Source organism: Elgaria multicarinata, chromosome 2 (assembly GCF_023053635.1).
Source record: "Elgaria multicarinata webbii isolate HBS135686 ecotype San Diego chromosome 2, rElgMul1.1.pri, whole genome shotgun sequence".
Lineage (NCBI taxonomy): Eukaryota > Metazoa > Chordata > Lepidosauria > Squamata > Anguidae > Elgaria > Elgaria multicarinata.
Window position 1 is genome coordinate 96,828,371 of NC_086172.1, and position 13,103 is coordinate 96,841,473.

At 41.1% G+C, this 13,103-nt stretch overlaps 1 protein-coding gene across 5 annotated transcripts in view; it reads right to left on the bottom strand.

Moving 5' to 3' along the window:
* Nucleotides 1–13,103, bottom strand: part of DENND5A (DENN domain containing 5A) — a 69,697-nt gene that overhangs the window by 44,974 nt on the left and 11,620 nt on the right. For 3 of the 5 annotated variants that reach the window (XM_063117272.1, XM_063117270.1, XM_063117274.1), the window contains exons 2-3: nt 1,007–1,078; nt 346–455 (exon numbers count right to left, since the gene is read on the bottom strand). In XM_063117272.1, the coding sequence (XP_062973342.1) occupies nt 346–455; nt 1,007–1,078 (182 nt within the window). The remainder of the gene's footprint in view (nt 1–345; nt 456–1,006; nt 1,079–13,103) is intronic. The other 2 variants (XM_063117273.1, XM_063117271.1) reach the window with 1 other exon arrangement.

Below are 13,103 nucleotides of genomic sequence, written 5' to 3' on the forward strand. Positions count from 1 at the left end.
TAGCAGCTAAGCCATCTTGTGCCATACACTAGCAAGAATAATATAGTCCAGAGGATAAGGCTTTCAATGTCTACTAGTTATGATGGCTGTATATTATCTCCACTATCAGAGGCAGTATGCCTCTCAATTCCAGTTACTGCAGAAAACAGATGGGAGGGACTGTTGCACATGTGCCCTATTTGTAGGCTTCTCATTGGCCCATGGTTGGCCACTGTGGAATGAGAATGCTGGACTAGGCAGGCATTTGGTGTGATCCAATACGGTTGTTCTTATGTTCTTTGCCTGAACTAAACCATAGTAATGCAAGAGCAACAATGGAAATGAAGAATATAACAAGTTACCAACCATTCCTACTGCATCCTGGTCAAAAGGATTCCATTCCACATTTTCAGGATAACGAGCAAGAACTTTGGACTTGAACGTGCGCCTTAGTGGAGTTTGTTCAAAATTTTCCCCTAAAATTGAAAAATGAGTGCAGTCAATCAGAATATTTTAAGTCAAGCTTCTTTGAGTAGATGCGAGAAAGCACATTATTAGGAAGCAATAGGATTAAGTTCAAATATTTCCTTTAGAGAAACAGGAAATGCAAAGTACTGATTAGCAAGAGAAAATAGATAGAATGAAGTTATAGTACTGATAGTAATTTGCATACAATTATCTATCTGTGCATTTCTTTAAATAAGTACAACTCAAGCTATTTTATTGCCTCCATTTGTTTCAGAATTTTGCTTGTTTATTTGCTGACCAAAAAAACCCTGTTTTAAAAGTAATCTAGGAAATGCAAAGATAGGTAAACAATGCAAAAGCTAAGCAAAAAGTTTGAATGCACACAACACCAATGTTAATAGCTTTATTTTGTATTTAAGCTTGGAATCCATCATCTGTTACAGAGATCAGCTGTGAAGGGAAATCTAGAAGGCACAAAGTGGTCAAGGAATAGAAACACTAGAAAAGAAATATCCATCTGAATCAAAGTTTTGATTATTTTTCCCTGATTTTGTTTTACCTTCTGCTGAACTTGAAATGAAACGGCCACCACCATCTTGGGCTTTAGAGGCCTGTATATACTGGCATAATGCTATATAACAAATAAAAAGAACACTGCATTATAATTTAATAGTAGCGTAAATGCTTTTTATAAGTACAAGTATGTTTAGAAACAATTCCTTCAAAAACAAAAAAACGAAACAAAATGAAACCCAACAGGTCTGACTCAATCGTATTTTCCAATTGCATGCTTCAGCAGATTATCAAAAAAAAAAATCAGACTACAGAATGATTTATAGTAATGATTAATGGAATTCACAGAAAACTACTAAGCACTGGCAATCCCCATACATGTGGGCAAAACTATTTACCGCATTTGTGATGTCAACCTAGGTTACATAAACGCTCCTTTTAAAAAGGTGGATATTATTTTTTTTAAAAACCCACAGCTGTTTAAACACCAAATGAGAACCATCTAAGTTAACCACATAAATAAACCATCATTACTCTCATAACTGTAATTAGTTAACTTATTATAGATATATTGTTTTAGATGTGATGGTTTTATGTTTTGGGTGCGAAGTCACATGAAAAGTTTCTTGTGGGATCCTTTTCCTGATACAGTATTTCATGCTCCATAAATAAGGTGCTGTTCTCATAGTGCAAGAGCCTAGCAAATCCATGCAGATATATTCATAGAATGCTGGCAGCCAAAACTGATCAATTTGATATACCCTATTTCTTCGATTCAAAGACGCACTTTTTTCCCATATAAACATCTCTAAAAATGGGGTGCGTCTTAGAATCGCGGGTGTGTCTTAGGGTTTTTTTTTCTGTTGGTGGTACTGAAATTAGTGTGCGTCTTATAATCGATGGCTTCTTACAATCGAAGAAATATGGCATTTTAGCAACAGAATCTGGTGTCAGTGTATTTGCCACTATTATAATGGTTGCACTGGCTAAGCAGAGCTAATATTCAGGGAAGCTGCTATGGTGGCTTTTTTTCCCAAATGCAAATGCTGTTCTGTGGGTACATATTATTGAATAGCTCAGGATTCGCTGTGCTTATAATGCACTCAATCAATCCATAAAGTTGTAATTATGGGAGAAGAAGGAGGAGTCTGAAAGGTCATGCATTTTATCTTTTGTGTTTATACCACTGCAATTGTGGGAGAAGTTGGGAGGTCATGCTGCCATTTCAGGTTTCTTTTTTAAAAAAAGAAGTCAGGAACTTGCATGCATACCTCTGCAGCTGTGCAGGAACGCAGGTTGAAAAAATATATAGTGTGGTTATTCATAGCTGCACAACTTTTTTAAAAATCAAGGATTTCCTGCCAGTAAATCCTCCCACCTCCCACGTGAGTTCAGCTCAAATCAGAAAACATGGCTCCCTAACAACCCTGAAAACTCTTCTTTTAGAATTCAACCCTTTGCAGGCCCTGATCCCACTAGGCAAAGAAATTCCACTTCTTTTCTTTTAATTTCATTTTCCCTCCTCCTTCCTTCCTTTTTTCATGGTAATCCTCCACAGCACTCAATGGAGACGTAGGAACCCCAAACCTGCTAGCAGTCAAGCTGTCCATCCATCTATCTAAGCAGCTGGAAGTTATCAAAATCTGTGGGAGGAAAAAGCAGGGAAGGGGAGGAGGAGGAAGGGAGAAAGCGAGGGGGAGAATGTGGCATAACAGGTTCTACAGCTTGAAAACCATTCTCATTACTAGGAGTTATACTGCTGTAGATTAGCACACATGACCTGGTAATGCACAGAAGCAGCAATCACTGAAAAGAGTTGTTTCAGGAAAACTGGATATTTAGGAAGAAATAGCATCAGGATAACAGGTTGGAGACTGCATCATATGCTGTGTGAATGAGTGAGCCAGACGTTACAATATTGGGAGCTTGTCTATATGCCGTTTGGCCTGTGGGGGCTGAGAGTTGGAGCTGCCTTGTTTATACGATGCAGCCGTCAACTTGCAGTCACAGGCTTTCCTCCCCCAAACTGCACTTTTTAAAAGTCGCTGACTTTCCACGACTTTTTCCTTTGCACCAAAGTCACCACCTTCTTTCTCCTGTCAGTCAGTGTTGAGGCTGAGGGCGTTCTAAGGGCGGATTGAGGCCTAGGAATGGTCAGGGGAAGCATGAGAAGGCCGGGCAGAGGGCAGGCTCAACTAGCTGAATGGCTGCCAGCGCTGCTGACTGCAAAAGCTATAGCTTTTCAGTCAGAAAGCCCGTGCTCCCTCCTGCTATGGAGATTTGCTGCTCCCGCCCCACAGCTGCGATGCCACAGGGCTTTGAGGGAACAAGCGGCAAAGTGAGGTTGTCAAGACACCCCCTGGGATAAAACACTAGTGTACATTGGCCCCCAGACAACATGCAGGTTTTTTGTTTTTTTTAAAAAAAAAACACTAAAAAAAGGCTGAGTAAGTTTTCTATATTTAATGTTTTGTTCTGAAGCTGAACACCTTGCAAGAAACATAGAAACAGTGAGTGTTCTGCTATGTAATTTATTTTCGATATTAACTTGTACGTTGCATTCAGCTGACAGACTAAGAATGATCAATAAATCAATTAACTGTTGCGGAATAGAATTCAAGATAAGCCTCTTTTCAACATTTGCTTTTCTGTGTAAAAACGTTTTAAGCTAAAATGTGAACGACATGTCTACAGTGCTGCTTTCAGGCTTTGGAAGGCCCTTGGCCAAGAAGCTCTCAGTGACCGCCCCTCCTCCCTCAGCCCCAAATATGCCCACTTCGTCCTTTTCATCACTGTTGCCACTGCCTATTCTCTTGCCTTTCTCTCTGGGCCAGTCCACAGCAGCCAAGCATGCAGATTATTGTTCTTCCTGATTCTTCTCACTGCCTGCTTGCTTGCTTTGAGAGGGCTGGGGAACAGGCAGTAATAACAAGGAGCCGGCGAGCCAGAACCCTCATGCTGGCCCTGTTTACCAACATCCCAAAGGATTGACTGTGTTAAAGTTCAAATAAAATGTTCAAAATATTGCTATGCTGTGTCACACCACAAGTTTATCTAGCGTACATTCTTCTACAGCAGCTACTATACACCCTGGGAAAGCTCACCCTCAGGACATTAGAGAGAAAATCATCTGCATTTCCTCCCAGTATTTAGCAATCAAAAAGGTATATTGCCTGTGCAAATGGAAGTTTCAAATTCAATACTGAGAAAAGCCTCGAACACTATTTGAGAATTTTAATCAAGAAATATACTGCAGGGAATTTAATAAAATCGAGGGCCCAATAATGATGGTCTAATAGGATTTTATGGCATTAGAAGCATTTATATCTTATGAATGCAAATGCTTTCTAAATAAGGACATTTTTTACTCCAAAGATAAACTTTGTCACCTTCATCAAGTGAATAGGAAAATAAGTATGTAAAGGGTGACAGCTGCTATAACAAAGTAAAATTACATAAAACAACATGCTTCAAACAAAATCAAAGCTTTTATCACCACCTGCTAAATGGAATCGTGGGAGAAAGCCATTTCAATTCTTCATTTACTCTCCAAAACATTATAATTACGGGTAAAAGAGACTAATTTTGGAATTGTTGCTGAGTTCTGGGTACTCTTTAGTAATGTAATGTTATTCCAGATTACACTTCTTGTTTATTCAAAAAATTCAAAAGAATTTCCTGGGCATTTACTGTTTTTACAAAAATGTTTGTTACCACAAGAATGGAAATACATGATACAAATCTACTTTAAAAACTAGTTAGAAAAATGAAATGTTACAACTATCTTCAGAGATTTCCTGACCATGGTTGGAATTCCCTACTACTCTTACAAATTACCGTTACCCTGCAATCCTAAACACGCCTCTTCAGAAGTAAGTCCTGCCTAGTTCAATGGGACTTACCCATTGGTGTGTAGGTATAAGGCTGAAGTCTTCGGCTGCAGTCCTGTATTGACTTATCTAGTATTATGCCTAGTGAACCCAATGGGTCTTACTTCTGAGTAGACATATAAAGGATTGCGCTGTTAATGTCTTTTGAATATATTTCAAGTGGATGACTTGGGGTGCTTCCGAACAAGGTTTTATCATTTATTTATTTATTTATTTATTACATTTATATCCCGCCTTTTTTTCTCCAAGGAACCCAAGGCAGCATACATAATCATCATCATCCTTTCCATTTTATCCTCACAACAACAACCCTGTGAGGTGGGTTGGGCTGAGAGTCTGTGACTGGCCCAAAGTCACCCAGTGGTTTCCATGGCCGAGTGGGGACAAGAACCTGGGTCTCCCGACTCCCAGTCCAACAATTTAGCCACTACAACTACACTGAGGCAGGTCAATTGCAGATCACGCAATTGACCTGCCTCATTCACAGAATTATATGAGAAGTTCAGAAAACTTGTAACCTTTCCCCACCACTACACCCATCTTTTTTTCTTTCCAACCAAAAATCTGTTAAAAAGGAAAAGTTGGGATGGCTGCACATGGTCATTTAATTGGTAGCACTAGAAGCTGCCAATCTGGAAACACTCTTGGTGAGTAAAGAACTGGTTTCACAAATATATCAGATAATTCTCAGGAAATGCAGGGTACTAAAACAATCTATATGACCAAAAAGGAACAAAAAGCGCTTTGGCTATGGGGTGGTATAGAAATATAATAAATGAAATGAAAAGAGATATGGTCTGGCATCTTTAAGTCATTATCTGTCAATATAAAATAAATATCTTGAAGTGTTAACTTTTTGTTATTTAACAAACAAGACTTATTTTTAGATGGACTTATTCTTAGATGCAGAATTTGAGAAATGATACATAGGATGTAACCTATTGAATTCAACACAAATATTACAAAAATAGCTAAGTAGGAACTGAGTTCTGATCCATTAATAATGCCGCTAGAATATATAAATGGTGATAATTAGCTGCTTCCATTTTAAAGAAAACCTAATTCAGAACTTACTAACAGCAGCTCACTTGGTCATCACTTCAAAATGAAAGATTACTGAAATACCTAAAAAGGTGGATTAGGACCAGAGAATCTGAGACTTATTGATTATGGTTAAACTGTCACAGTCTCACAATAAATTTAAACACAACAGGAAAGACAAAAGATTGTAGTTTTTAAAATGTCAATGAAAATAATGGGTTGTGTTCAATGGGTTCATTCAATATTAGCCTAAGTAAAGTCCCATTCATTTTAATGGGTATACTCCAAGCAGAATTAACGTTGGATACAACTGGTGTTGAACAGAAGGATGCTTGCAAAAGACAGGTTGCTTACCTGTAACTGGAGTTTTTCAAGTGGTCATCTGTGCATTCACGCATATGGGCTCTGCGCCTGCGCGGAGCCTCATTCAGGAAACTTCGATTGCTGAGGCGTTTGGGGTGAGAACCCCTCCCCACACAGTACTGCACATGATCAAAGGGGTTCCCACCCTAATCTCCTCAGTTCCTGGAGACCGTCATTGTGGCCTCGGAACCGAGAAGTTATCTCTCGGCATCAACTGACACATTGACACCACGAGGGGATGGTGGGTGGGTTGTGTAAATGCACAGATGACCACTCGAAGAACTCCAGTTACAGGTAAGCAACCTGTCTTTCTTCTTCGTGATCTCTGTGCATCGCAGATATGGGCGATTAGCAAGCTGACTTACCGGAGGAGGGTCAGTGTCAGTATTGAAGACAAAACCACTCTGCCAAATGAGCAATCAGCTCAAGCTCTTGTGTCCAAGCGATAGTGCCTCACAAAAGTTGATGGTTTTGACCAAGTCACCACTCAACAAAGATCTGGATTTGGTACGCCCTTTCCAAAAGCAACTGATGTTGCCACTGCTCTGGTCAAGTGTGCCCATACTAGCTCTGTCAGGGAAAGGTTAGCTAGTTGGTATGCAAGGGTAACGGTGCTAACTATCCAGGTTGCCAGACGTTGTGATGAAACAGGCATCCCTTTCCACTGTCTCGACAGACAAATATACGAGATGATTTCCTGAATGAGTTTGTCCTATCTTTATAAAAAGCTAAAGCCCTCCTAACAGTGAGCATGCGTAAAGTGATTTCAAGCTTTGAGGAAGGAGAAGCAAAAAAGGCAGGTAAAATAATGTCCTGGTTTAAATGTAAATCAGAAACGACTTTAGGGAGGAAAGCAATATCAGGACGTAAGACGACTTCATACCTGTGAAAAGTTAGATATGGAGCGTCAATGTGCGGAGCCAAGAGTTCACTAGCTCAACGAGTGGAGATGACTGCTATTAGAAAGGCAGTTTTCCAAGAGAGCAAGCGGAGATCCACTGTCACCAAGGGATCAAATGATTTTGATAACAAAGCCTTCAATACACCACCAAAATGCTTCAAGCTGGTACAGGTGATCGAGTGGGCAATGCTAAATTATTCAGTCCCTTAAGAAAACGTTTTGCTAAAGGGTGTGAAAAAACTGTGAAACTATCAGTAGGAGGGTGGAATGATGAGATAGCCGATAAGTAAAGTTGAATCAAAGATGTAGTCAGCCCTTTTTCAGATAATTTTAACAAAAAATAACAAGATTTGTTACAGAGCAGCAGAACTGGGATTAAAATGGTTATCCCAAGCACAGGCAGTAAAAACTGTCCATTTACGATCATATGATTTTCTTGTTGCTGGCTTCCTAGAAGCATTCAAGACTGTCTGTAGACTATGGGAGATTGGTACCAAATGACAAGTTATGTTCTCAAAGCCATTAGTCATAACGTTGACAGGTCGGTGTCAGGGGCTGGGCCCATGGTCCCTTTAAGAAAGCATCTTTGCTTTATCCCAGAGAAAAGTAGATGGGTTTCTTTGTGTCCAGAAGGGAGTAGCAAGCTAAATGCCAAGGCCAGGCTTTCACAAGAAGTGCCTGGCATCTGATAATGCCTCCTCGGGCTGGTACCGGGGGAGAGTAACAAGTTGCAGCTGTGCAATGTCTGGGAGCATTCCCCCCTCCCTTCAGGTGAGGTGCGGGTTGCTAAGGGGTTTCAATTGGTCAGGGTGGGTCTGGTGATCAAGGGGGTCCCAGAAAAAGAAAAAAGCTTGGGCACTCAAGGGTCCGGTCTCTTTCCTGTGGGTGTGTGAGCAAGGAGCACGCAGGCCAGTCTGGCTGGATGGTGGAGCTCCGCATGGCACCGAGGGAAGGAGTTTAGTTCCAGTGGCGGATAGCCGAGTCGAAGTGAGCATCAGAGGTTGAGTCGCAGTGCTAAGTGTTTGTTTGTTTTAGTTTAGGTTTGGGTACTGGGGCAAGGGACCTTGCGGATTTACAGCTGGTGGGTGGTTAGTGGAGAGTGAGTGTGAATCCAATTGGTCTGAGTGTTTAAAGGGGGAGGGGGAGATATTAGTCCCTCCTGTCCGGAGTGTGTCATTCCTTTGTCCGTGTTTTTCCCCCAAACCTCTTATGTGTCACCTTAATGTGTGGACCCTTAAGGAAGTGTGTTTGTGTGAAGAATAAAGGTGTTTGATCCCTATCTCCTGTGTGGTGTCGTTCCTTGAGAACCTAGACTCCCAAAGGGTTAAAAGTGGCAGTGAAGGGGCGTGTGTCTGGGCTGGCTGAGTCAGACCCCCACTTCTCTGGCCAGGGAGTCGCTGAGTCAAATGGAGTTATTCCACTACAGTGTGCAGGAAAAGCTTTCCTTTCCTCATTGCCTCCACCAAAATTGGCTTTTCCTATTTGACTTCTGTAAGCACCTTGAAAACAATGCAGTGATTACTAGAAGCCAGCATGGATTTGTCAGGAACAAATCCTGTCAGACTAATTTGATCTCATTTTTTGATCGGGTAACCTCCCTTGTAACCTCCTTCTCTAACCCCGCACGGTTGCAGTGGAATCACTCTGTTGGTTTCCGTCACAAATAAGTCTATGTCTGGTCTTTCCCAGATTTCAAAAAGTTCTAGTAGGACTGTTTTGTCGATCTGCCACTCGTGAGAAAGGTGTTGAGACCAACTGAGTCGATCCGCTAATATATTGTCGACCCCTGTGATGTGGACCGCAGTAATCCTTATTCCTCTTCGTATACACCAATTCAGAATATCCATTGTGAGTGTCCATAGTTCCCTTGACCTGGTCCCTACTTCCTTGTTTAGGTAGGCTGTAACTGTTGTGTTGTCTGAGGCTACTTGTACGAAGTATAGCGCAACCAATAAGACTGCCCCAATAAGACTGTCTCAAATGCCCTAAGCACTCTTTGGACTGCTCAAAGCTCTAGAATATTTATATGGTCCTTGGCCTCTATATTGGACCATAGACCATGAATCCTCAATGTCCCAGAGTGGGGGCCCCAGCCGCTCATTGAGGTGTCTGTTGTCAAGGTCCTCGATGGTTGACACTGATGGAATGGTACTCCTCCTGTCAAATTGTCTATTACGGTCCACCAGGCAAGAGAATGGACTACGTCGGGAGGTAGGGGAGGCAAGTCTTTCTTGAATCCGTTTGCACATTGAAATGCTGAACCATGACTGCAGCGGTCTCATTTGGAGATGTGTGGCCGTAATGGATGCCATAAGGCCTAGGAGACGTATTTTGAAGGCTGACGTAAGCGGTTGATGCTGAAGTTCCATTGCCTGATATACTATAAGTCGAGATTGATCGGCCAGTAGGAATGCTCAAGCAGCTATCAAATCTAGTATGCCTCCAATAAAGTGGATCACCTGCAAAGGTTGTAATTGTGACTTCTCATAATTAATATAAAGACCCAGGTCCTGCAGAAGAGAACAGGTGGCATCCATCAATTCCTGCAGCCTTTGCCTTGTTGATGCCACCAAGAGTCAATCATCCAGGTAAGGATATTTCTCAACACCATTGAGTCAGAGGAAAGCACATACTACAGACATACACTTCAAGAAAACTCTCCGGGCCGTAGAAATGCCGAAGGGAAGAGTCCTGTATTGGTAGATATGATGCCCAATTATGAAGCTTAAGTACTAGCAATATGAGCCCTCCACTGTGATATGAAAATAGGCATTGTAGAGATCAATGGATGCAAGCCATTCTCCTCTTCACAGGACTGGAATAACTGAAGCTAATGAAACCATCCTGAATTTTCTTGGTTTCAGGTGAGTGTTGAGAAGGCGTAAGTCCAGGATAGGATGAAGCCCTCCATCCTTTTTCAGTACCGTGAAGTACTGTGAAAAAAAAGTACTGAGGTGATTACTCCTAGGGACACCTTCAATAGCCCAGTGTTGCGCTATAATTATGTCATTCGATAGTGCTGTTTCAGTAAAGTCAATTGAGCACATGGCTGCCCATGTAATGCTGCAGATCACATCAAAGAAAGAAAGCGAATGCAGATAGCCTCGGTAAGGTAGCGGAATTAAACTAAGGGAGCTTCGGCTATCGGGCGGTATAAAAATGCAATAAATAAATAAATAAATAAAAATTTAAATGTAGAGAAGCCCTACTTGTCTCTTCCTCTATACTTCTTTTCCAGACACTCCATTTCATTTTCTCTTCCACCTACTTTTCAGGGGTTGTTTTGTTTGTTTGTTTTTGTCTTAACAGTCATTCAGCATTCCGTGGGCACCGAATATACTCAATCCTCATTGGGCTGTTTCTCACCCCACCACTCCTGTTAGGGTTCTTTTCTAAAGTTTGTTTTGTACTTCTGCAAACCTCTGAGTTCCAAACTTTGCTAATTCCTCTCTTTTGTGTGTTTGTGTAAAGATTTTGGCTAGATAAGCATGGGCACGCTCCCCTGAAGATCGCAAATAAAATATAAAATTTACTTGGAATTATTTAGCAAATGTAAAGACAATTATAGAATTTATGTTTTTATGCCAAAGTCTTACTTAAACTATCAAAGACATTCCATTTTATAATATAAGTAATACCCAAAATAACTCAACTGTATTATCAAGGAACCATCTTTCTTGTGGGGGAAGCCACTGACACAAAATGACAACTTTACAAGAAACTTGCTAGATGGCATCTTATTTGAGGGGAAGAGCTAAACAATTTACTTTTTAAAAAGAGAATAGTGATATCTAGTCAGAGCACAATTCAGAAAATCTTCAATTCAGATCTGACACGACAAATTGATGCACCATATGCAGTTAAGTAACTCATCATGACAGTCACATCATATGAATGACTTTTCCATATGAACTCCTGCAGGCAAGATTAAGTATATATGGCAATAATATAAAAAGTATTCACATGGACTTTCCAATTTGGCTGGGGGAGGGAGGGACAATTCTGAATATTTAACTAGTTATGTTTCACACAATTATTATAGTATAAAATGTAACCAAGAAAAGTCTAACATTAAACATATAACAGCTTTTAAATTTTAATTCTTCCTCTGTGGGTTAAACAGTCTAATATTTAAACATAACTCTAAATGTATTAAATTAGCTATAGTTCAAGTATTCAAAATTAAGCAGTGTCTATTACTCCTGTGCAATTTTGTGTATTGTAAACACATGATGGATAGCTAACAAGCAGACTTGTAGAAGTTGCTCAGGGAACCAAGGGAGTAATTTGTTTACTTGAAGCATAGCTTTTCTACACCATTTATAACCTAAGGTTATAAATATAACCCAACACAAAAACATAGTATCACAATGTCAGCTATCAAGCAGCCTATCATATTAGTCTGCCACTCCGAAGTAGGTTCAGCAGAGCACAGCTGCTCTTACTTACATCAACCAGTCCATTCTTCACTGCAATATCAGTTCCCATAGCACGTCTACCTCAGTTCCCAAAGAAACAAAAGAGCTCTTTGGTATTCTAAAACATGGCAAACAACACCAGCTTCTTTTTGGGGGGGCAGAGAGGAAAACTGGGTGATCTAGGACAACCAAATGTACAAAGGAATTCTCAAATGCCATTACAAATCTAACCTCAAATTCTTGTTGTCCCCCTGCAGAATAACCAAAATGAAAGCCATTTCATGTTACACAAAGGCTTCCCCATTGTCTTTAATACCACAGTAGGACATTTATAGTATTTCCCCAGAGCAGCTCCTATCACTAAAGTAACTCAATAATTTAACTCACGAGAGAACTTCATGTGTGCTTAACAACATCTGGAGACAAACTAAAACAGGGTGGGGGATTTATATTGGTCCAGGGGTTGGATTGCTCCCACCCGGACCAAGCCAGCAGACCAGATGATGTCCACCCCAAAGTCCATCCCCCTCCCATAACATCATCCACCCTTGCCCACTTTTCCTTTCACTGTGCAGAGAGGCACAGAGCTCCGTGCCTCTCACTACACAGAGAAATAGACTAAGCAGGTAATTGCAGAAACCAGTCCTGCAAGCATTTGGTGAGTTCCTTTCTTTCACACACGTCTCATGCCGTAATTGGAATGTTATTTATTTATTTATTTATTTATTTTATTGAATTTATATACCGCTCCACAGCCAAAGCTCTCTGGGCGGTTCACAAAAGCTAAACACAGTAAACATTAAAAGTATACAAAATTTAAAAACCATCAGAGACATAAAAACAACAGCATAAAAACAGCAAGATCCATTTAAAACAACAATTCTGGGGTCCATTAAAAAACAAACTTAGCGTTAAATGCCTGGGAGAAGAGGAAAGTCTTGACCTGGCGCCTGAAAGATAACAATGTTGGTGCCAGGTGAGCCTCATCGGGGAGATCATTCCACAGTCGGGGGGGCCACCACTGAAAAGGCCCTCTCTCTTGTTGCCATCCTCTGAGCTTCCCTTGGAGTAGGCAGTGTCAGGACCCAGTTTCAGTGGGGCCTTGTAGTTTTTAGATAAGATTTAATTAGAAGTAGTCTGGAAGGTTCTGGACCTATTTCAGCCTTACCTGTGTAATGTCAGAATCTGTGTGAGTTTATCTCTGTCAGTATTCTCAGAGTAGAGCAGGTGGGAGTCGCTCTATTCCCCCCATTCACCTGCGGAGTTGGCCTTTACAAGCTGGGAGTCTGGAAGCTCTCCATGAGAACCTGATAGAAGCGGGGTGGGGTTTGCAGAAGAGTCATTGAGATTGAACCATCATTGCACAAGGCCTGAGCAATGCTGCCTTGTTTGGACATGGGCGTTGCTGAAAGGCCAAAAGCACTTGTCTGTCAAGGCGTCTGGGCTCTGGAGGAGGTATCTTACAGCTGCACCTTCCCATTTAAACTAATGCAAAAGCGAGGAGCCTTTGCTAGGAACATCACATCTGCA